We start from the raw sequence: 22,285 nt of genomic DNA, 5'->3' as shown, positions 1-22,285 counted from the left end.
AAGGTGGTTAAGAAGACATATAGGATACTTTCCTTTATTAGCCGAGGCATGGACTACAAGAGCGGGGAGGTTATGCTGGAACTGTATAAAATGTTGGTTAGGTCACAACTGGAGTACTGCATGCAGTTCTGGTCACCACATTATAGGAAGGATGTGATTGCACTGGAGAGGGTGCTGAGGAGATCCATTTACTAGGATGCTGCCTGGGTTGGGGGTTGTCTGAGCTGTGAGAAAATATTGGAAAGGCTGGGGACCTGATAGATTGTGAGGGGCATAGATAGGTTGGATAGGAAGGCACTTTTTCCATTAGTAGAGGGGTCAATAACCAGGGGGCATAGATTTAAGGTAAGAGGCAGAAGGTTAAGAGGGGAGTTGCAGAGTAATTTTTCACCCAGGGGATGGTGGGAATCTGGAACTCACTGCTTGAAAGGTTGGCGGAGTCAGAAACTCTCGTAACATTTAAGAAGTATTTAGATATTCACTTGCATTGCCATAGCTTCCAGGGCTATGGGCCAAACGTTGGAAAATGGGATTAGTGTAGACAGATCTTTGTTGACCGGCGCGGACACGATCAGCCGAATGGCCTCCTTCTGTGCTGTAAACATCTATGAGCCTAGGGGATGGCGAAAATGACGTACAATACTCCTAACTGCAGCATGTCTGATGTCTTATGTAAGTTCCACATTACCTCCTTCCTTTTGTATTCTATCCTCTAAAGGATTGTTTGTTTTCCCGTTCCCGTATCTGCTTATAATACTACCTTTAATGATCTACACATCAAGATCCCTTTGTTCCTCCACTCTTGTGTTTCCTTCCCTTAGCCAAGATGTATTCATTCAGTCTTTAATGCCTGTTTTTATGGTTATAAGTTTTCCTGCCATGTGCTTTTACAGTGGGCGTGAGGCCCTTACAGAAATGTCAGTGATCTAATTAATGCCAACTAAAGCAGCATACAGCTGCTTTAAAGGTAGAAATCTTGTACTGGAGCCTTGAGAGAATTTATTACAAAATTATAAAAATGCTTACCATACTTATATTCAAAAAAAATCATATGATATTTCTAAAATGGTAAATTTTTTACACCATAAAAATTCAATGCGGAATCTATTTGATATTTATTGTAGTATTTTTAACTATACAGATTAGTTTGGAAACACTGAGGACCTTAAAAGTGTATATATCTTTTCTATGATATTTAATCCAAATCCTGAGACCAAAAACAAAATTCATTTGTCATAAGTCACCGTTTTTTGTTTTGTTTTAACTTTGATTTCCTTTGTCATCCTTTGTCTACCTTTTCCTCTCAAAGGAATATGTCTAGTTTGGACCTGAACTATCTGTACCCTGAATGCCTTCCATTGAGCTGTTACTGCTTGTCCTACAATTGCCTCTTCCTGCCTACCTATATTGGTTCCTTCTTACATCACTGTAATTAGCTATTCCTTACTTAAGGGTTTTACCTTGATATTTTCAGGTCTCTTTTCATAATTACTCTAAACTAAATTACATTATGGCTACTGTTAATTAGATAAACTCCTACTGTAACACATTCCATTGACCCTACTTCATTTCCGAGGACCAAATTCAACACTATCTCCATCTTTACTGGATGCAAATATATTAATCAAGAAAGTTCTCTTGTACTCATATCAGAGATTCCTCTCCTTCCCTACCCTTACAGTGTGGTTTATTTTACCCCAGCCTATATTATGGTAATTAAAGCCTCCTAACACTACCACTCTTTTTCTGTTACACACCTTTGTCAACAAATCTGGTCAACTATCTCCTTTGTAATCAGCTTGTAGTCAGAGAGTTCCAGGTCATTATCACACGCTGCATAAAAAGTTATTTTCTCACATTCTCTCTGCATCTCTTGCCCAAAACCTTAAATCTATGTCCCCTAGTCCTTATACATCAATTAATGGGAACCGCTTTTCTTTGTCTACTTTATCTAAACTTATAATCTTGTACATCCAAATCTCTCCTCAACATCCTTTAGTCCAAGGAGGCCAACCCCAGCTCCTCCAGCCTAACCTTGTGGCTAAAATCCCTCATCCCTGGAACCATTCTATTAAATCTCTTCTGCACCCACTCAAGGACCTTCACAGTGCAGTTACTGGAATTGGACCCACTACTATAGTTGTGGTCTACCCAAAGCTTTATAAAGATTCAGTTAACTCGCTTGTTTTTGTACTAAATACCTCTATTTATGAAGCCCATGATGCCATCATCATCTTCCTCCTCCCCCTTCATTAACAGTCCCTCGGGATCGAGGATGATTGCTTCCAATTTGGTTTAGTGGGCTCTGAGATGGCTGATAAATCCAATATGATCTGCAGACACTACCACATGGGGGGGCAGATGGTGCTTGAAGGGTTGGGTAAATGGGTTGTCTGGAGGTTTGCACACTCTCAGTGATGCCTCAACTTCACACCTGCACATTCCTGAAGAAGTCTCTTGATGTTTGGTGTCTTTCTGAATGAGCCTTCTCCATTTTTGTTGGTCACAAGCCAGGGTCTCCCATGAGTCAATGGGTATGTTTGACCTCTTCCGGGATACTTTGCGGACATCCCTAAAGCATTTCTGCTCTCCTCCAGGGATTCAGCTGCTACAACCAAATTCCAAGTAGAGCGGTTGCTTCAGGAGTTTGCTGTCAAGATTACATATGCTTTGCTAACTACTCTCTCAATATGTTCTGCCAACTTCAAAGATCTATGCACATGAACCCCAGGTCCCTTGTCCATTCACACTCTTTAGAGCAGTGCCATTAAGTCTATATTGCCTCTCCTTATCCCTTCTGTCAAAATGCATCACTTCACACCTCTCTATTAAATTTCATCTGCCACTTGCCTGCTCATTCTGTTAACCTGTCTATATCCTGTTGCAATCAATTTGTATCAACCTCACTGTTTGCCACACCTCCAAGTTTGATATCATTGGCAGACTTTGAAATTGTACTCTGTATTCCAATATCCAAGCCATTTATAAATATATCAAAAAGCATTGATCCAAGCACTGATTCTAAGGGAACATCACTCTACCATCCTCCAGTCTGAAAAATAACCATTTATCTCGACTTGCCATTTTCTGCCCTTAAGACACTGAGCTCTGGAAAAAAAAAATTTAAGATACTCGGAAACTGACCTCTCAACTTTAAGAGACTAATCTCTTAAAAACTGATCTCCAAAAGACTGAGATACTAAAATAGTAAAAGACAAGTCAGCTAAAAACACTGGAATAGATGCAATGGAAATGACCATCAAGTGAATTATCAACAACAGTGAAAAGTGCTACATCTCATTTTGTTTAATCAATGTCAAGTTTGTATCTTTAAGGGGAGGAAGTCCTCACTAAAGTATCATTTGACATTTATTGGTTTGAGAGTCTGTGATTTTGTTTATTCATTCATGGGGTGTGTGCATGTGCCTGGCAGGGGCAGCTGTTGTTGCCCGTCCCTAATTGCTCTTCAGAAGGTGGTGATGAGCTGCTTTCTTGAACCACTGTAGTCCGTCTGGTGTAGGTACAGCCAGAAGGGATATGCAAAGGGAGTTCCAGGATTTCGATCACTTGACAGTGAAGAAGTGGCAATATAGTTCCAAGTCAGGATGGTGTATGGCTTGGAGAGGAGATTGTAGGTGGTCCCATTTGTCTGCTGCCCTTGTCTTTCCAGGTGGTGGAGGTTGAAGGAGGCTCTTTGAGTTGCTTTAGTGCATCTTGTTAGATGGTATACACTGCTGCCATTCTGCGCCACAGGCGGAGGGAGTGAACATTTAAAATAATGGATGGGGTGCAAATCCTGGATAGGATCCAGCTTCTTGTGTTTTGTTGGAGCTGCACTCATCCAAACAAGTAAGGAATATTCCGTCACACTCCTGACTTGTGCCTTGTGGAAGGTAGACAACTTTGTGGAGGCAGGAGGTGAGTTAGTCATCACAGAATTCTCAGCCTCTGACCACCCTTGCTGCCACAGTATTTATATGGCTGGTACAGTTAAATTTCTGGTCAATGATGATCCCCAGGATGTTGATGGTAGGGAACTCAGTGCAGGTAATGCTGTTGAATGTCAAGGAGAGATGGTTAGATTCTCTATTATTAGAGATAGCCATTGCTTGGCACTTGTGTGGCACAGATTTATACAATACTATCTGTCAATTTGCAAACTGCATAAGTTTTCATTCCAGTCAGTTGGCAGATTGAACCCATTACAAATGCAATCCAGACAAAATTAAATTTCTGTATTTAAGTTCCCACACTGTCTTAAATTTTTAACGTGCATAATCCAACTTATATGCTTCTCTTAATTTGGACATCATTTTGAAATTTAAACCCGATGTTTCGATTTAAAGCACACCTGTGTTCATCTGAAATATAAGATATGCCAGGAGAAAGTAATGAAAGCATTGGTGGCTTATTGTTTAAAGGAAGGCTTTCTTTCTTTTCTATTAAAATCATTCATTAAAAAAATACCACTCATACATGAAATTTATTAATTCCAATCCTTTAAAATGTAAATAAAACTGCTAAGTAGCCCTAACCCTCTGTGCATTTGATCAGAAATATTCAGGTAACTAGCAGTTCCGTTACATTTATGTTTTGGTATTAATCTTTCCACCTAGCAGAAATTCAAGATGCTATTTCAAAGCGAAAAGCATGAGCCTACTAACTTTGGATTTATTTAACATGGAATTATTGATTGGCGCACTCTGTGATGCATTGTGGACAGAATTTTCTGGCATTGTATTTATTCTACAGCCAATGCACACCATTAACAATGTGAGGCTGCTCCATCTAGACTGGCTTGTCATTGATGCCAAATTCACAAACCTATCAAATCTACATGCTGACACTAAGATAAAAGCAAAAAACTGCGAACACTGGAAATCCAAAGCAAAAACAAAAATACCTGGAAAAACTCAGCAGGTCTGGCAGCATCTGCGGCGAGGAACACAGTTAACATTTCGAGTCCACATGACTCTTCAACAGAACTAAGGAAAAATAGAAAAGGGGTGAAATATAAGCTGGTTTAAGGGGGGGTGGTGGGACAAGAAGAGCTGGATAGAGGGCCAGTGATAGGTGGAGATAACCAAAAGATGTCACAGACAAAAGGACAAAGAGGTGTTGAAGGTGGTGATATTATCTAAAGGAATGTGCTAATTAAGGGTAGAAAGCAGGACGAGCAAGGTATAGATAGCCCTAGTGGGGATGGGGTGGGGTGAAGGAATCAAAAAGGCTAAAAGGTAGAGATAAAACAATGGATGGAAATACATTTAAAAATAATGGAAATAGGTGGGTCACCTTGCTTGTCCTGCTTTCTACCCTTAATTAGCACATTCCTTTAGATAATATTACCACCTTCAACACCTTTTTGTCCTTTTGTCTGTGACATCTTTTGGTTATCTCCACCTATCACTGGCCCTCTATCCAGCTCTTCTTGTCTCACCCCCTCCCCTTAAACCAGCTTATATTTCACCCCTTTTCTATTTTTACTTAGTTCTGTTGAAGAGTCATGCGGACTCGAAACGTTAACTGTGTTCCTCTCCACAGATGCTGCCAGACCTGCTGAGTTTTTCCAGGTATTTTTGTTTTTGTTCTACATGCTAACACTATGCATTTGCATATGTTATGAAAATCAAAATATGCTAAGCCCAAATAACTTGGGTTAATGTTAGCTGTTTGATCCATCTAATACACTGCCTTTGGTATGTTCAGTGATTTAAAAAAATCTAATTACCATTACTGTAGAAAGAAAAATATTGGATAATCTAAATGTCTGAAAAAAAATTAAATGCTGGAAATAAAATAAAACATTTGCCTGTCCTTTCCCTTAACAAATGCTGATTGACATGTGTATTTCTACTGTTTTCTGTTTTTATTTTAGGTAGCATTACAGTGAAATTTCAGTCATTTTATTTGGGAGGTAGTTGATTTTTAATATGTTCACTGTCTTTAAACATCTTAACTTGGATACATGTTATTTGGCACTAGTAAAGTTATAGGAATTCACCATGGTTGGGAACATAATGCACTTAAATACCCTCAAACCAATAGAATAGAAGGAGTGAATTCTTTAGATATCGATCTAATCATTGCAGTTCTGCAATATTTGACTTCCCTTATCCCCTGACATTTTTTTGTTACGGAGACTGCATTTGGGTCCTTTGCATGCAAACCAACTCTCATTTCATTAATCTGTTGCTGAAATCAAAGTCTCATCTCAGACCAATGTTTAACTACTATGGCGTCTTGTTGCCGTGCCACTGTGCATTTAAGTAATATAAAATGCCTTAAGGTGCAAAATTGAGATTCATAGTACCTATTTTTTAGGTGGTAAGAGTGTCCTTAGGGTTCCAAAAAGACATTCGCAGTGCATATACGCACACACTTCTAGCTCAAGTTGCACCAGACAGCATAAGTGCAAAAGAGCATCCACTTGAAGTATCCAGAATAGGCAGATCATAAAGTCAATTAGCGTGCAAAGCAGGTTTGATGCCAGCGCTTATAACCTGGAGCTCAGTATTTCACTTAATGCCCTGTCTTAATCCCACATGACTGAACACACATTCAGCAGCAGGAAAGACTGCCCTTCTCTGCCTCCTGCCCTTCTCCCCGCCACCCAACCACCCAACCCCACAACCCTCCTCCCCCCACTACTATCACCAGTGCCATTTAAAGGGATCAACTACTTATAGTTCTGCTACTGATCATTTCCTACTAGCTGCTGATTCAATTGTACAAGTGTTCGGTCCTTTCTAGAGTTCTTTAAAGTTACTAAAGTCTACAGGAAGTGGTGTGGCAGTTCTGATGGAGTTTGAAACAAAAACAGAATTACCTGGAAAAACTCAGTAGGTCTGGCAGCATCGGCGGAGAAGAAAAGAGTTGACATTTCGAGTCCTCATGACCCTTCGACAGAACTTGAGTTCGAGTCCAAGAAAGAGTTGAAATATAAGCTAGTTTAAGGTGTATGGGGGGGTGGGGGGCAGAGAGAGAGAGAGAGAGAGAGAAGTGGAGGGGATGGTGTGGTTGTAGGGACAAACAAGCAGTGATAGAGGCAGATCATCAAAAGATGTCACCAACAATAGTTGTCACCATGAGTGATGGAGTTTGTCCTGACTTCAAGGCTTCTGCGCAAACCAGTTGCTCTCAGACTAACGTGCAGTAGTAGACATTGCCCTTAGAATGCAACGTAGCTTGGGGAATGAGCAGAGGCCACACAGGGGAAGAATGGGAAAAGGACTCTAAGCAGATGGTCATATCTGCCCTGGATGTTCAGAAAGCTATTCTACCTAACCACCAGCGAGGAGCAGTGTTTGAGCTGTCAGCACTTCAGCAAGGACATCCTAACTGAAACTGCCACCTGCTACAGCCACAATTGCAACCTCAGAGCAGGCTGAGGACTGCATTTCCAGTGGTTCTGAGGTGACCATGGTCATCAGTTTTTACATACAGGGCTCCTTCTAGGCTGAGGTTGGAGATATTAGCAACATATTGCAGTCTGTTGTTCACTGTTGGGTGAGGGAGATCAATAAGGCTCTATATTCAAAGAAAGCTGACCACATTTCATCCTCCCTTGCTGGATAGCAACAGACGGAGCTAGTATGTGGTTTTGCTTGGATTGCAGGCTTCCCCACAATGCAGAGTGCCATTGACTGCATACATGACACTTTGTAGGTGCCACCTGTCACTCTGAGATATACTGCAAACTGAAAGGGACTTCACTGTTTCAAATTCAGCTAGTGTGTGACCATACATAGCAAATCATAGAGGTCAGTGCAGGGCACCCTGGCAATAGTCATGATGCCTTCATTCTGCGGCAGTCCACAGTGCCATCTGCATTTGAGCCACAACGGCAGGCCAAAGTGTGCTGCTTGGGCGACAAGGGCTACCACTGACCACATGGCTGATGATTTTGGTACACAACATACACACAGGTGGGCTGTATGCATACAGTGAAAGGCACACAAAATTTGATAGAGCAGCCTGTTGGCAGGCTGAAACAATATTTCCACTGCCTCTACTCTAAAGAAGTCCTGGCACCTTAAGGCATTTTATATTATTTAAATGCCCGGTGGCATGGCAACAAGGCGCCATAGTAGTTAGACATTGGTTAGACACTTGGCAGATTCATGCTGGTCTTCATGCTGCATAACCTCAGCATCATGAGGGTATATCCATTGCCATCAGCTATACAGCGAGTTGCAAGTAATCTGTTGGAGGCCAGATTGCTGGTCTGCGTTTACACCCTGCAAACCCAATTAGACACTGTTACCTGCAGCTATCAGGCAGCATGCTGACCTTACATGACAGAAGTCTGAGTTTCCACTGCAGCATCTAGCCATTAAGGTGGCTTCTATTTGTGCTGCAATAGGAACTGAGCCTTCAGATGCTGCATCATGGTTGGGTCCACAAGGAGTGGATTGTTGGTTAGGGGGAAAAAAAAACAGTCACTTTCTTCTTTTGAAAAAAAGAGAAGCTTCTGTGCAGTGATCTCTGCATCTCCTTCCCACTCCAAAAACACAGTTAGATTATTTTATTTTGTTTTTGCAAAAACTTAAAAAAAAGTGAATGGTTTGAAAATAGAGTTGGCCACCTCTTCCATGTTGAAGAGGATAGGCTCCACGCTCTGCACAAAGCTCTGTATAAAGTTAATGTTGGACTCCTAGCAAATTCCTCCATGCTCCTTGACACTGGATGCAGGCTTTCTCCAGGCCTCGAATGCACTAAACATTTCATTTTGCGGACCCATGAACATCCTTCTGTAGCCCACCCCATCGGAGTGCTCATCTGAGTCTTCTGCAGCAGAATTTTAATGTGACCTTGGGTGAGCTGGCATGTGTGCTACACTTATGTGAGATCATTGAACTTTTTGTGGCACTATATCCACAGGGCTTGACTCCTGGCATTGACCATCACAGCTATCTGGTCCCACTACCTTCTCAGCGTTTCCTAACTCCTTTCTGGCTCCCTGGGACATGGCATTTCTCTCCTCCTTTGCACCCCCTCCACCAAGGCCTCCTGTGCACATCCAAGAACCTTGTAACACACTCTTTCCCATATTGTCTCATTGTTCAGTCTTTTTCCACATAAGAGTGATTTGTATTACAACAATGAGAATAACAACTTATATTTATATAGAGCTCTTAATGTATTAAAACGTTCCAAGGCACTCCAGCGGGCATTAAAAAAATAAAATATGTCACTGTGCCATATAAGCAAACATTAAGGCAGATGACCAAAAGCTTGATCAAAGTGGTAAATTTGAAGAAATGCCTTAAAGGAAGAAAGAGAGTCAGAGAGATTTAGGAAAGAGATTTCAGAACTAATGGTTTTGGCTGCAGAAGACACAGCCACTAATGGTGGACCACTACTTGAATTCTGAATTCCCTATTTGATTTCTTGGTGACTATCTTTTATTGATGGTCCCTAGTTTTGTTCTTCCCCACAAGTGGAAATATTCCCTGTCAAAACCTTTCATAGTTTTAAAGATCTCTTTTAAGTCACCCTTCAACCTTCTCCTTTCAAATTAAGGGAGACCCAGATAGGTACACTCCTGCATTTCTGAGTTCATCCTTATATCCTTAATATGGTACCCATAATTGTTCACAGTATTCGGATGTGTTCTAACTGAGGCTCGATACAAGATTAGCATAACTTCTTTATTTTTCAATTCTATCCCTCTTGAAATAAACCTGAGTGCTTTGTTTGCTTTTTTATGGTCTTGTTAACTGTGTCACTACATTTAGTGATTTGTTTATTTTGTACTCCCAGTTCCCTTTTCTTCTCTACCCCATTTAGACTCTTTTATTTTCTAAGCAATATGCAACCTCATTTTTCTTGCCGAAATGTAATACCTCACATTTACCTATGTTGAAATCTGTTTGCCAATTTTTTATGTCCATTCTACAAATTTGTTACTATCTTCTTGTTATCTGTTATATTTCCCTCAGCATTGACTGCCCCCTCCTAAATTTGGTGTCACCTGAAAATTTACAAGTTGTGCTTTTGCTTCCAAAGTCACCCGCTGTCCATGTACTTAGTGTATGCCTCTTTCCTTATTCTTAGTTTTTTCTTGAGGCCTTCATAGTATATTAATATATCTTTGACCTGTGATTCTGCTATAAAAGGAGATGTGGATCATTTTTAGCAACACAAAGTTGCAAATAAATGGTGATTTCCAAGAAAAGTTCAAATCTTAATCTGTGTGACTTCAGAGAAGGAGTTTTTCACCACAGAAAACCAAAGTGAAAGACTGCAGTTTACTTACTTTATAATGAAATGGATGTTTTTTGTTCCTAGAAAATTCTAATCAGTAAGTTATAGGTTTATTTTCTTCTATTCTGCAGCTAATAAACTAAAATATTGTTGCATTTATCTGTACCTTCTTCACAATGCAGGCACTCAGATACCAGCTCAACCTCCCAATAGCCAATCAGATGCCAGCTCTCATCCCGTCATGAGTCAGTCACCTATGTCACAGGATCGAGGTTGGTTGCATTAATGTGATTTCCGTTTTAAAATGGCAAAAACTCCTTTTGCATCAAGTTGAATGAATTAAGGCAGCATTAATTTAATAAACCTAACTGATAACAAGTCAGACAATGCACGTAATAAACAGTATACTTTTTTTTAATTAAAGAAAAATCTATTAATTATCATCTTGGACAAAGCTTAACAGAAAGTTAGCAACTTTTATGGAGCATGCACGTTTTACAAATTAGCACTTTGGCAACTGCCGTTTAATTTTTTCAGTGTGACAACAGATGTTAATGAGTTTTAAAATAAATTAACCTTAGTGGTCTGCAGCTTGGTGGACTACAAGTATCGGATAATGAGAATCGATCATTAAGGAGGTTACAGTTGGGTACATAAAGAAACAAGGTAATCGGGAAAAGCCAGCATGGTTTTGTGAAAGGGAAATCATGTTTAACCAATTTATGGGAGTTCTTTGAAGGAGTAACATGCGCTGTGGATAAAAGGGAGCCTGTAGACGTACTGTACTTGGATTTCCAGAAGGCATTTGATAAGCTGCCATACGGGTTATTGTGGAAAATAAAAGCTCATGATGTAGGGAGTAACATATTAGCATGGCTAGAATTTTGGTGGCTGCTAGGAAACAGAGAGTATGCAGAAATGGTTTTTTTTCTGACTGGCAGCATATGATGAGTAGAGTCCCACAAGGGTCTATGCTGGGACCTCAACATTTTACAATTTGTATCAATGGCTTAGATGAGGGGAGTGAAGACATGGTAGCTAAATTTGTAGGTGACACAAGATAGGTAGGAAAGTATGTTGTGAAGAGGACATAAGGAGGTTGCAGACAGATATGGATAGGCTGAGTGAGTGGGCAAAAAGCCTAGCGTATAATGAGAGTATAATGTAGGAAATGTGATGATGTTCACTTTGGCAGTAAGAATAAAAAAAGCAGACTATTACTTAAACAGAACGGCTACAGAATTCTGAGATGCAGAGGGATCTAAGTGTTCAATGGCATCAGTCATAAAAAGTTAACATGCAGGTACAGCAAATAATTAAGAAGGCTAATGGAATGCTATCCTTTATTACCAGAGGAATTGAACTTAAAGATAAGAACCTTGTGCTTCAATTATACAGGGCAGTGGTGAGACCACATCTTGAATATTGTGTGCAGTTTTGGTCTCCTTATTTAAGAAAGGATGTAAGTACGTTGGAGGTGGTTCAGAGGAGGTTTATTAGATTGATTCCTGGAAATAGTGGGTTGTCTTATGAGGAAAGGTTAGACAGACCGGGCTTGTTTCCACTGGAATTTAGAAAAGTGAGATGTGACTTGAATGAAGCTTATAAGATCGTGAACAGTATTGACAAGGTGGACGTAGAAAGGATGTTTCCTCTTGTGAGTGAGTCCAGAACTGGGGGCACTGTTTTAAAATTAGGGGTTGCCCTTTTCTCTGAGGGTTACGCGACTTTGAAACTCTTTGCCTCTGAAGGCAGTGGAGGTGGAGTCATTGAATATTTTTAAGGCAGAAGTAGATAGATTTCTTGTTAGGCAAGGGAATCAAAGGTTATCTGAGGTAGATGGGAATGTGGAATTCGAAACACAAACAGATCAGCCATGATCTTATTGAATGACAGAGCAGTCGAGGGGCCAGAGGCCTACTTCTGCTCCTATTTCGTATGTTTTTAATCCTAAATGGCATGATTTTCCAATGAAACTAACTTTTTCTGTATATTTGTGAGGCTGAATATAGCATATTAGAATGAGAAAATTTCTACGACATCTCTCCCGTATTCTGTTCATAATCTAAAAGGTTTGCATGTTTGATACTATTTATTTTTCAAATTCTGGAGGTGTCTGCATAATTAGTTTTTCCATATTTTAAGAACTGACAATTTGATCATCTTTTCATGTTTTAATATCATTGTAGGCCACAGAAATATAAATCTTACCAACTTTATCAAAATCAATGTATTTATAGAACCTTAAAGTACAGAAGGAGGACATTGGGTCCATTGTGCCCATGCACACTCTTTGGAAAAGCAATTTAATTAGTCCCATGCTCCCACAGCCCTGGAATTTTCTCCCCTTCCAAGTATTTATCCAATTCCTTTCTGAAAGTTACTCTTGAATCTGTTTTATAAGCTGTAATTTTAATTTCCCTCTTCAGTTCTGGTTTCTGTTTCGTAAACTGTGCACACATTTGGAAGCTGTTGGGAAGTTTAAGATCCAAACTGTTCATCAGAAATGACCTGGCCTTGAATTTATTTAAACATATTCTCTTCTACCATTCACCCACACCACTGTAGGTGGATTGACTTATTCTATTTAATGTTAATATTCTGTACATTTAGTTTAAAATATAAATTATTTTACCACTCTAGGGATGCAACAAATGCTCGTGTCGCTCGCTCACACTTGTAAAGTAGGCAGAGTCACTTTGGAAAACTTTTGAAATAAGAGTCAAAGATACACAAGATCAGTATGATGATTGGCCAAAATTTAACTTCTAATTAGCTGCTTAGAAAGCCTTGTACAAAATGTGCAGGAGCTGTGTTATGCAGGAACTTATTGACTGGTTTTTGAGGTCTTTGGGGGATGAGTAAGAACTGTTTACTTCACGAATGTTCTTATGTTCTTTACCACCCTGTTATAAAGATGCTGCAATCTCTTGAGAACTGAAAGTTCTTTCAAAGCAGGTACAAGAATATTGTAAATCCACAACAAATAATCCACACCTCAACAGACTCAGGACTAATGTCCTTGTGAGGCAGTTTGCTAGTGTTATTGGAGCAGATTTAAACTAATTTGACAGGGCAGTGGGCTGCAGTATTAAAAAGGAGAACAAGGTGCACAAAGGATTGGGAGAGACAGCATTAGGATAAGAAAGGTATTAGATGGAGTTAAACTAAGAGAGAATATAAGAAGGTCTTAATTAGGTTTGTAGTGCATATGTGTAAATGCACAAAGCATGGCAAATCAGGTTTGTGAGTTGCTGGCACACTAGCCACAAGGGGATATGATGTACTGATGATAATGGAGTCCTGGTTCAAACAAGGGCAGGACTGAGTACTCAATATTCCTGGATACAATATTCCTAGGCACAAGGTATTCAGGAAAGATGGGGAAGGAAAGAAAGGAGGAGGTATGGCAGTATTGATTGAGGAGAATAATATAGTGCTGAAGAGAGAGGATGTCCTGGAGGGGTCAAGGGCAGAATTTATTTGGTTAGAATTATGCAACAATAGGGGTGTCATTAAAGTACTTGGTGTATTCTGTAGGCTACCAAGCCAGTGGGAAAGTTATAGAGGAACAAATTTGCAGAGAAATCACAGAGAGTTTCATGAACTACAAAGTAATGATAATGGAGAACTTCAATTATCCTAACATAAACTGGAATAGTAAAAGCGTAAAGGGCAGTGAGGGGGAAGAGTTTCAGGATAATTATTTTAATTTGTACATTTCTGGACCAACAAGGAAGGAAATCCAAAGTTATTTTACAAGTACATTAAGAGTAAGAGGATAACTAGGGAAAGAGCAGGGCCCGTTAAAGATCATAGTGGTAATTTGTGTGTGGAGCCAGAAGAGCCAGAAGAAGGGTTCTAAATGAATACTTTCTGTTGGTATTCACAAGTGAGAGGGATGACGTGGGTATGGAAATCAGACAGAAGGACTGTGATATAATTAAAGAAATTAGCATAGCAAGGGAGGAGACTCTAAGTGGTCTGGTGGGCTTAAAAGTAGATAAATCTCCAGGCCCAGATGAAATGTATCCCAGGCTGTTGAGTGAGGCAAGGGAGGAGATAGCAGGGGCGCTGGCAATAATTTTCAATGCCTCTCTGGCCACCGAAGAGGTGCCAGAAGACTGGAGGACAGCCAGTGTGGTACCGTTATTCAAGAAGGGAGGAAGGGATAAACCAGGGAACTACAGGCCACTCAGTCTAACCTCAGTGGTGGGGGAACTATTGGAAACAATTCTGAGGGACAGAATTAATCTACACTTGGACAGGCAAGGATTAATCAAGGACAGTCAGCGTGGTTTTGTTAAGGGGAGGTCATATCTGACCAATTTGATTGAATTTTTCGAAGAGGTGATTAGGTGTGTAGATGAGGGCAATGCATTTGACGTAGTCTACTTGGACTTTAGCAAGGCCTTTGATAAGGTCCTGCATGGGAGACTGATAATTAAGTTAAGAGCCCAGGGGATCCAAGGCAATTTGGCAAATTGGATCCAAATTTGGCTGAGTGGCCGGAAGCAGAGGGTGATGGTCGAGGGGTGTTTTTGTGACTGGATACCTGTGTCCAGTTAGGTTCCACAGGGATCACTGTTGGGCCCCTTGCTGTTTGTGGTATATATAAACGATTTAAACTTGAATGTAGGGGGTTTGACCAGTAAGTTCACGAAAATTGGTGAGGTGGTAAATAGTGAGGAGGATAGCCTTAGATTACACGAGGACATAGACAGGCTGGTCAGATGGGCAAATGGAATTTAATCCGGATAGGTGTGAGGTGATGCACTTGGGCTGGACAAACAAGGCACGGGAACACATGATAAGTGGTAGGACCCTGGGAAGTACCGAGGATCAGAGGGACCTTGGTGTACATGTCCACTGGTCCCTTAAGGTAGCGGGACAGGTAGATAAGGTGGTTAAGAAGGCATATGGGATATTTGCCTCTATTAGTCGAGGCATAGAATATAAGAGCATGGAGGTTATGCTGGAACTATATAAAACGCTGGTTAGGCCACAACTAAAGTATTGTGTGTAGTTCTGGAATCTGCATTATAGGAAGGATGTGATCGCACTAGAGAGAGTGCAGAGGAAATTTACCAGGATGTTGCCTGGACTGTAGAGTTTTAGTTAGGAGGAGAGATTGGATAGACTGAGGTTATTTTCCCTGGAGCAGAGGAGATTGAGGGGGGACATAGTAGAGGTGTATAAAATTATGAGGGGCATAGATAGGGTAGACTGGAACGGAACTTTTCCCCTTGGTGGATGGATCAATAACCAGGGGGCATAGATTTAAGGTAAGAGGAAGAAAGTTTAGAGGGTATGTGAGGAAGAATTTTTTCAGCCAAAAGGTGGTGGGAATCTGGAACTCACTGCCTGATAGGATGGTAGGGGCAAAAACCCTCATAACATTTAGGCAGTATTTGGATATGCACTTGCAATGCAATGGCATACAAGGCTATGGGCCTAGTTCTGGAAAATGGGATTAGAATACTTAGATACTTGTTTGACTGGCACAGACTCGATGGGCTGAAGGGCCTTTTCCTGTGCTATTGACCTCTATGATTCTATGAAGCGATGTTGGATCTGGCTCTGGAGAATGAGCTGCATTAAATAGAGGGGAATCAGTGACAGAACATTTAGGGAACAGTAATCATAGTATCATAAAGTTAGATTAGCAATGCAAAAGGATCAGGATGTAAGGATAAACCCAGCAACTACGGGCCAGTCAGTTTAATCTCAACGGTGAGAAAGTTTTTACAAACAATAATCTGGGAATCAATTAACAGTAACTTGGATAAATATGGATTAATTAAGGAAAGCCAACACAGGTTTGTTAAAGGCAAATCATATTTAATTAGCTTGATTGAGTTTTTTGAGGAAGTAACAGAGGATTGATGAGGGCAGTGCGATTGATGTGGTGTATATGCATTTCCAAAAGGTATTTGTTAAAATGACACATAATGTGCAAAATCGAAAGCCATGGAATGAAAATGGCAGCATTGATATGAAATTGGCTAAATGACAGGAAACAGAGAGTAGCAGTAAACAGTTGTTTTTCGGACGGATTGGTACTAGGACTATTGCTTTTTGTGATACGGAACATTTTCTTGGACTTGGAGGTGTAACACAGTGCTACTTCAAAATTTGCCGAAGACGCAAAACTTGGAAGTGTAGTGAACAGCAAGGAGGATGTTGATAGATTTCAAGAGGACATAGGGCAGAGGAATGGATGGGCACGTGGCAGATGAAATTTAATGCAGCAAAGCGCAAGGTGATACATTTTGGTAGGAGAAATGAGAAGAGGCAATATAAATCAAAGGGTACGGTTGTAAAGAGAGTGCAACAACAGAGAGGACAGGGTGTATGTGCTCAAATCATTGAAGGTGACAGGGCCGGTTGAGAAAGCAATTACAAAACTTATGGAATCCAGGACTTTACAGATAAAAGCATAGAATACAAACTCAAGGAACTTACGATGAATCTTTATAAAACCACTGGTTTGGCCTCAACTGGCGTATTGTATGCATTTTTGGGCACCATACTTTCAGAAGGATGTGAAGACCTTAGAAAGGATACAGAATGCCTCTCAGGGATGAAGGACTTTAGTTATTGCATAGATTGGAGAAGCTGGGGTTGCTCTCCTTAGAGCAGAGAATATTAAAGGGAGATTTGATAGATGTGTTCAAAATCATGACAGAAATAGACACAGTAGATAGAAACCATTCCTATTTGCAGAAGCATCAAGAACCAAGGGACATAGATTTAAGGAGATTGGCAAAAGGACCAAAAGCGACATGAAGAAAAACATTTTTACATAGTGAGAGGTTAGGATCTGAAATGCACTGCCTGAAAGGGTGTTGGAGGCAGATACAATCAACTCTTTCAAAAAGAAACTGGATAAGCTGATGAAGGAAAAAAAAATTGCAGAGTGAAGGGGTGCAACTAGCTGAAATGCTCTTGCAGAGAGCTGGCATGGGCTCAACAGGTCAATATGTGCTCCTTTTGTGCCTTAACCATTTCATGATACTATGACAAAGGGGCCATTTTTGCTTTGGCTGCCAGTAACTAGGGCTTACCACAAGGACCCGTGCTTGGGCCTTAACAGTTTACAATCTGTATCAATAGGTTAAATGGGAGAACTGATTGTAATGTATCTGATGTCAGAAAGTTCAGTGAGGAGGATGCCAAGAAATATAGATGGATAAGTGAGTGGGAAGGAACTTAGCAAATGTAATATCACGTGGAGATATGTGAACTTAGACACTTTGGTCGAATAAATAGAAAAACAAAATATTTTTTAAAAGTTGAGGCACTAGGAAATGTTGGTATTCAAAGGAATCTGGGTGCCCTTGTGCACAAATCACACAAATTTACCCTGCAGATACAACAAGCAATTAGGGAGGCAAATGGTATGTTATAAGAGTAAAGAATTCTTCTAGAAATTATATAGAGTCTTGGTGAGACATACTTCCAGTGCTATGTATAATTTTCATCCCCTTACTAAAGAAAGGATATGCTTGCTTTGAAGAGAGTGCAATGAATGTTCACTAGATTGATTCCTGGGAGGGGGGATTGTCCATTGAGGAAAGATTGACTAAACTAGGCCATATTCCCAAAAGTTTAAAAGAATGAGAGTTAACCTCATTGAATCATATGAAATTCATAAGGGTCTTGATAGGGTAAATGCTAGGAGGATGTTTCTTTTGCCTCAGGAGTCTAGTACTCGGAATCACAATTTCAGCCTGAGGGATCAGCCATTTAGGATTGAGAGGAGATATTTCTTCATGCAACATGTTGTGAATCTTTGTCCCCCTCCTATTTCCTATCTATACACTGCTCCTGGTGAAAACACAGCTTTAGTTTCACCATGTATGTTGACCACGTCCAGCTCTTATCTCACCACCACATCTCTCAACCCCTCTACTGTCTCTAAATTGCCTGATTTTTTGTCTGACATCCAGTACTGGATGAACAGGAATTTCCTCAAATTAAATATAGGCAAGACCAAAGCCATTGCCTTTGGTCCCTGCCACAAACTCCATTCCCTAGCTGCCAACTCCATCCCTCTCCCTGATCCCAAGATGAGCTTCCATGTCTGCTTAGGTGCCCTATCACTATGACCATCTATTTTCACCTCAGCTAAATCTCCTGACTCCACCCCACCACAGTTCATTTGGTGCTAGAACCCTGATCCATGCCTTTGTTCATCTAGACTTCACTATTCCAAAGCATTTCTGGCTGGCCTCCCATGTTGTACTCTCCATAAACTTGAGGTTATGTAACACACTGCTATCCATGTCCCAACTTGCACCATGCCCCATTTACCAATCACCTCTACGCTCACTGACTCATGTTGGCTCGTGATTGAGCAAAGCCTCGATTTTAAAGTTCTCATCCTTGTTTTCCAATCCTCTATGGCCTCGTTCCTCTTTGTCTATGTAATTTCCTCCATCCCTACAACCCTTTGAGGGATTTGCACTCCTTCGATTCTGACCCCTTGAGCATCTTCAATTTTAATCACACTGGCAGTCATGCTTTCAGCTATCTGGGTCCTAAGACCCTAAACCTCTTCACCTCTCTGTCTCCTATTCCTCCTCCAAAATGCCCTTTGAAAATCTACCACTTTATCCTAGCTTTTGGTCATTTTGCTCTGATATCTGCTTATGTGGCTCAGTGTCAAATTTTATTTTATGACTCTATGAAGAGCACTTAGAAAATATCAACAAGGATTTATGAAAGGGAAATCATGTTTGACAAACCTACTGGAGTTTTTTTGAGGATGTAACTTGCAGAATAGATAAGGGAGAACCAGTGGATGTTGTGTATTTGGATTTTCAGAAAGCTTTTGAAAGAGTCCCACATAAGAGGTTAGTGTGCAAAATTTAAGCACATGGGATTGAGGATTATATATTGGCATGGATTGAGAATTGGTTAGCAGACAGGAAACGGAGAGTAGGAATAAATGGGTCTTTTTCAGAATGGCAGGCAGCAACTAGTGGGGCACCGTAGGGATCAGTGCTTGAGCCTCGGCTATTCACAATATATATCAATGATTTGGATGAAGAAACCAAACGTAATATTTCCAAGTTTGCTGACAAGGACTAGATGGGAATGTAAATGGTGAGGAAGATGTTAAGAGGCTTCAAAGCAATTTAGACAAGTTGAGTGAGTGGGCAAATACATGGCAGATGCAGTATAAGGTGGATAAGTGTAAAGTTATCCACTTTGGTAGGAAAAACAGAATGGCAGAGTATTATTTAAATGGTGATAGATTGGGAAATGTTGATGTACAAAGGGACCTGGGTGTTCTTGTTCATCCATCACTGAAAACAAGCATGCAGATACAGCAAGCAGTTAAGAAGGCAAATGGTATGTTGGCCTTCATTGCAAGAGGACTTGTACAGGAGCAAGGATGTCTTAGTGCGGCTGTACAGGGCCTTGGTGAGACTGCACCTGGAGTTTTGTGTACAAATTTGGCCTCCTTACCTAAGAGAGGATATACTTGCCATAGAGGGAGCATAGCGAAGATTCACCAGACTGATTCCTGGGATGGCAGGATTGTTGTATGATGAGAGATTAGGCCGACTAGGCCTGTATTCACTGGAGTTTAGAAGAATGATAGGGGATCTCATTGAAACATAAAATTCTGACAAGGCTGGACAGACTGGATGCAGGGATGATGTTTCCTCTGGCTGGAGGGTCTAGAACAAGGGGTCACAATCTTAAGATATGGGGTATGCCATTTAAGACTGAGATGAGGAGAAACCTTTTCACTCAGAGGGTGGTGAACCTGTGGAATTCTTTACCACAGAGGGCTGTGGAGGCCAAGTTGCTGAATATATCTAGGAAGGAAATAGATTTCTAGACTTTAAATGTGTCAAGGGGTATGGGGAGAGAGTGAGAGTTTGGCATTGAGATAGAGGATCAGCCATGATCATATTGAATGGCTGAGCGGCTCGAAGGGCTGAATGACCTACTCCTATTTTCTATGTTTCTATGAAGCATCTTGGCAAGTTTTACTACATTTAAAGGCACTGTTGTGTTTGTAAAGCATCACACAGTATAGAACTTGTTTCATGAAGACACCAGAAAAATATTGACCTAGAAATTCAGTGGCGCTGCACCCATTTTACAGGAGCTAAATAGGCTCCTAGGGGCCCAAAATATTCCATGTTGCAAGTATTCTGCCCAGCATATTGGTTTGGGCTGCTCAGTAAGCACCTTGGGCAAAAGACTGAAATTGGTGCAGGCACCTGATTTGCATGTGTAATTTAGATAATGGGACTAATTTTAACCCTCAACATAAGTAAGTTTGGGTAAGGTGGGAATTTAATATTTTTATAAAATTTCCAAATCACCCACTTGCAGTTTTACTGGCATAGAGCTATGGCCGGGTGACAAGTGCCCTCTCAGGAAACAGATCAGTCAGTAAAAACTTCTAATGCATGCTATCATCTTAACATGTTTTTACCATTAACTAATGTTGGCTGGCTTTCTGTGGTAAAAAGAAACAGGAAGAACTGGATCCATAAGGTACGTGCCTTTACAGCACTACTTTTGGCCTTGAGGAGCAGGAGTTTTTCTCTGGCACTCTGAAGTTTCTCTGAAGTTTTCCCAACAAACTTACCTACCTCTAGCTTCCCCTTTACCACCATGGTCCAAACACAATCTTGCCACCCTGGCACCCCAACTGAACTCTTCCCCTCTCTCATCACTGATACACTCTTCCTCAACCACCATCCTGTCCCCACATGATCTCTTGGCACCCTCCCCTCACTAGACTGCCTCCCTCCCTCTCTAACTACTCCTCCTCTGCAACCTTTTGCTGTTGGCTTTTCCACCTGACAGTTGGGCTGATGTCACGCAAGAAACTTGGAGAAAAATTATAAAAGACAGTCTAAAGGACATTTGGGAAACCCGTATTCCTAGATTTCCCATCCATATTTTCTTCCTGGTAAGTATCAGGGCTAGTTTCTGTTTCATGCCTCTTTATGAAATTGGCTCCAACTGACTGCAGGATGCTTTTTGCATTCTGCAGTTGTATTCATCTTCAGTGATATCCCAGGTGAGAATCCCTGCTTGCTGAGAGTACTTTGATAGCACATAATACTGCAGCTGAGCACTTCAAAAGTTAGAACCTGTTGACTGTCAAGCTGATTCCAAAATTAACACAATTATAGATAGCCAAAATTAGAAATTACAGACAGATCTTGTCAGGCATTTGAGCTATTTGCTTGAAATTGTTTGCAGTAGTATCATTAGTTCCTGCAGTTATTGGTAAACTAATTTCTGAGTCTTAAGTCCTTCAAAATAGTTTGCTGCCACCACCTATACTGTACACTGAAACCAAATAAAGGAATAGAGCTGAGCAACATATATGTTAGGGAAGCCAGTTTCAGCAGCACTATACAAATAGTTGTTTTTTCCTGTAGCTATCCTGATACCAGAGACTACAAGCAATTCTCCACTATTTAAACAAAATTATTTGGCAATTTACCATATCCTCGAGAAGTTTCTAAGCACTTTACAGCCAACTAACTACTTTTGAAGTACAATCACGGTCACTATATAAAGAAGCAATAGTTTGGTTTTGCCCTGTGATGATATACTGCTCTCAAGGAGTGCTCATCTAAAGCATTTCCAGGAGGGAAGTTTCGGGATGTAGCCAACAGTAGCGTGAACATAAAATGCAATAGAAAATTCTGAAGTATCTGATGGAGAGATTTTGCTAGAACAATTTCTACATTGTATATGGTAGCCGTAACAGTGAGCTAGAGTGATGCTGCTCAGCTATCATTGCACTGTACCTTGGATCTCTTCAGCAGAACTGCGGTTTGCTTAAAGTGGGGCTAGGCTGGGATCTCCCATCTCACATCACTGGGGAGAGGGCAGACAAATAATGTAACCATTGCGAATAAGAATTTGTTAGACCAGATCCGTCCATTGGAAGAAACGCTGCTGTCAATCAATTACTTAAACTGGTATAGTGACTGAAATTGACATTAACGATATTGACATTAACATCAATCTACCTCACAGCTCTGGTCAATTTCAATGAACTGCAGTTAGTTTTCTAGTGTAGCCT

At 40.6% G+C, this 22,285-nt stretch overlaps 1 protein-coding gene across 2 annotated transcripts in view; it reads left to right on the top strand.

Annotated features, from left to right (window-relative positions):
• The window catches only part of arid1b (AT rich interactive domain 1B (SWI1-like)), a 947,552-nt gene that overhangs the window by 754,314 nt on the left and 170,953 nt on the right, over positions 1 to 22,285 (top strand). For both annotated transcript variants that reach the window (XM_041178734.1, XM_041178726.1), the window contains exon 6: positions 10,392 to 10,481. In XM_041178734.1, coding sequence (XP_041034668.1) covers positions 10,392 to 10,481 — 90 coding nt within the window. The remainder of the gene's footprint in view (positions 1 to 10,391; positions 10,482 to 22,285) is intronic.

Source organism: Carcharodon carcharias, chromosome 2 (assembly GCF_017639515.1).
Source record: "Carcharodon carcharias isolate sCarCar2 chromosome 2, sCarCar2.pri, whole genome shotgun sequence".
In the NCBI taxonomy this organism is placed as follows: Eukaryota; Metazoa; Chordata; class Chondrichthyes; order Lamniformes; family Lamnidae; genus Carcharodon; species Carcharodon carcharias.
This window is presented reverse-complemented; position numbering and strand designations above follow the sequence as displayed.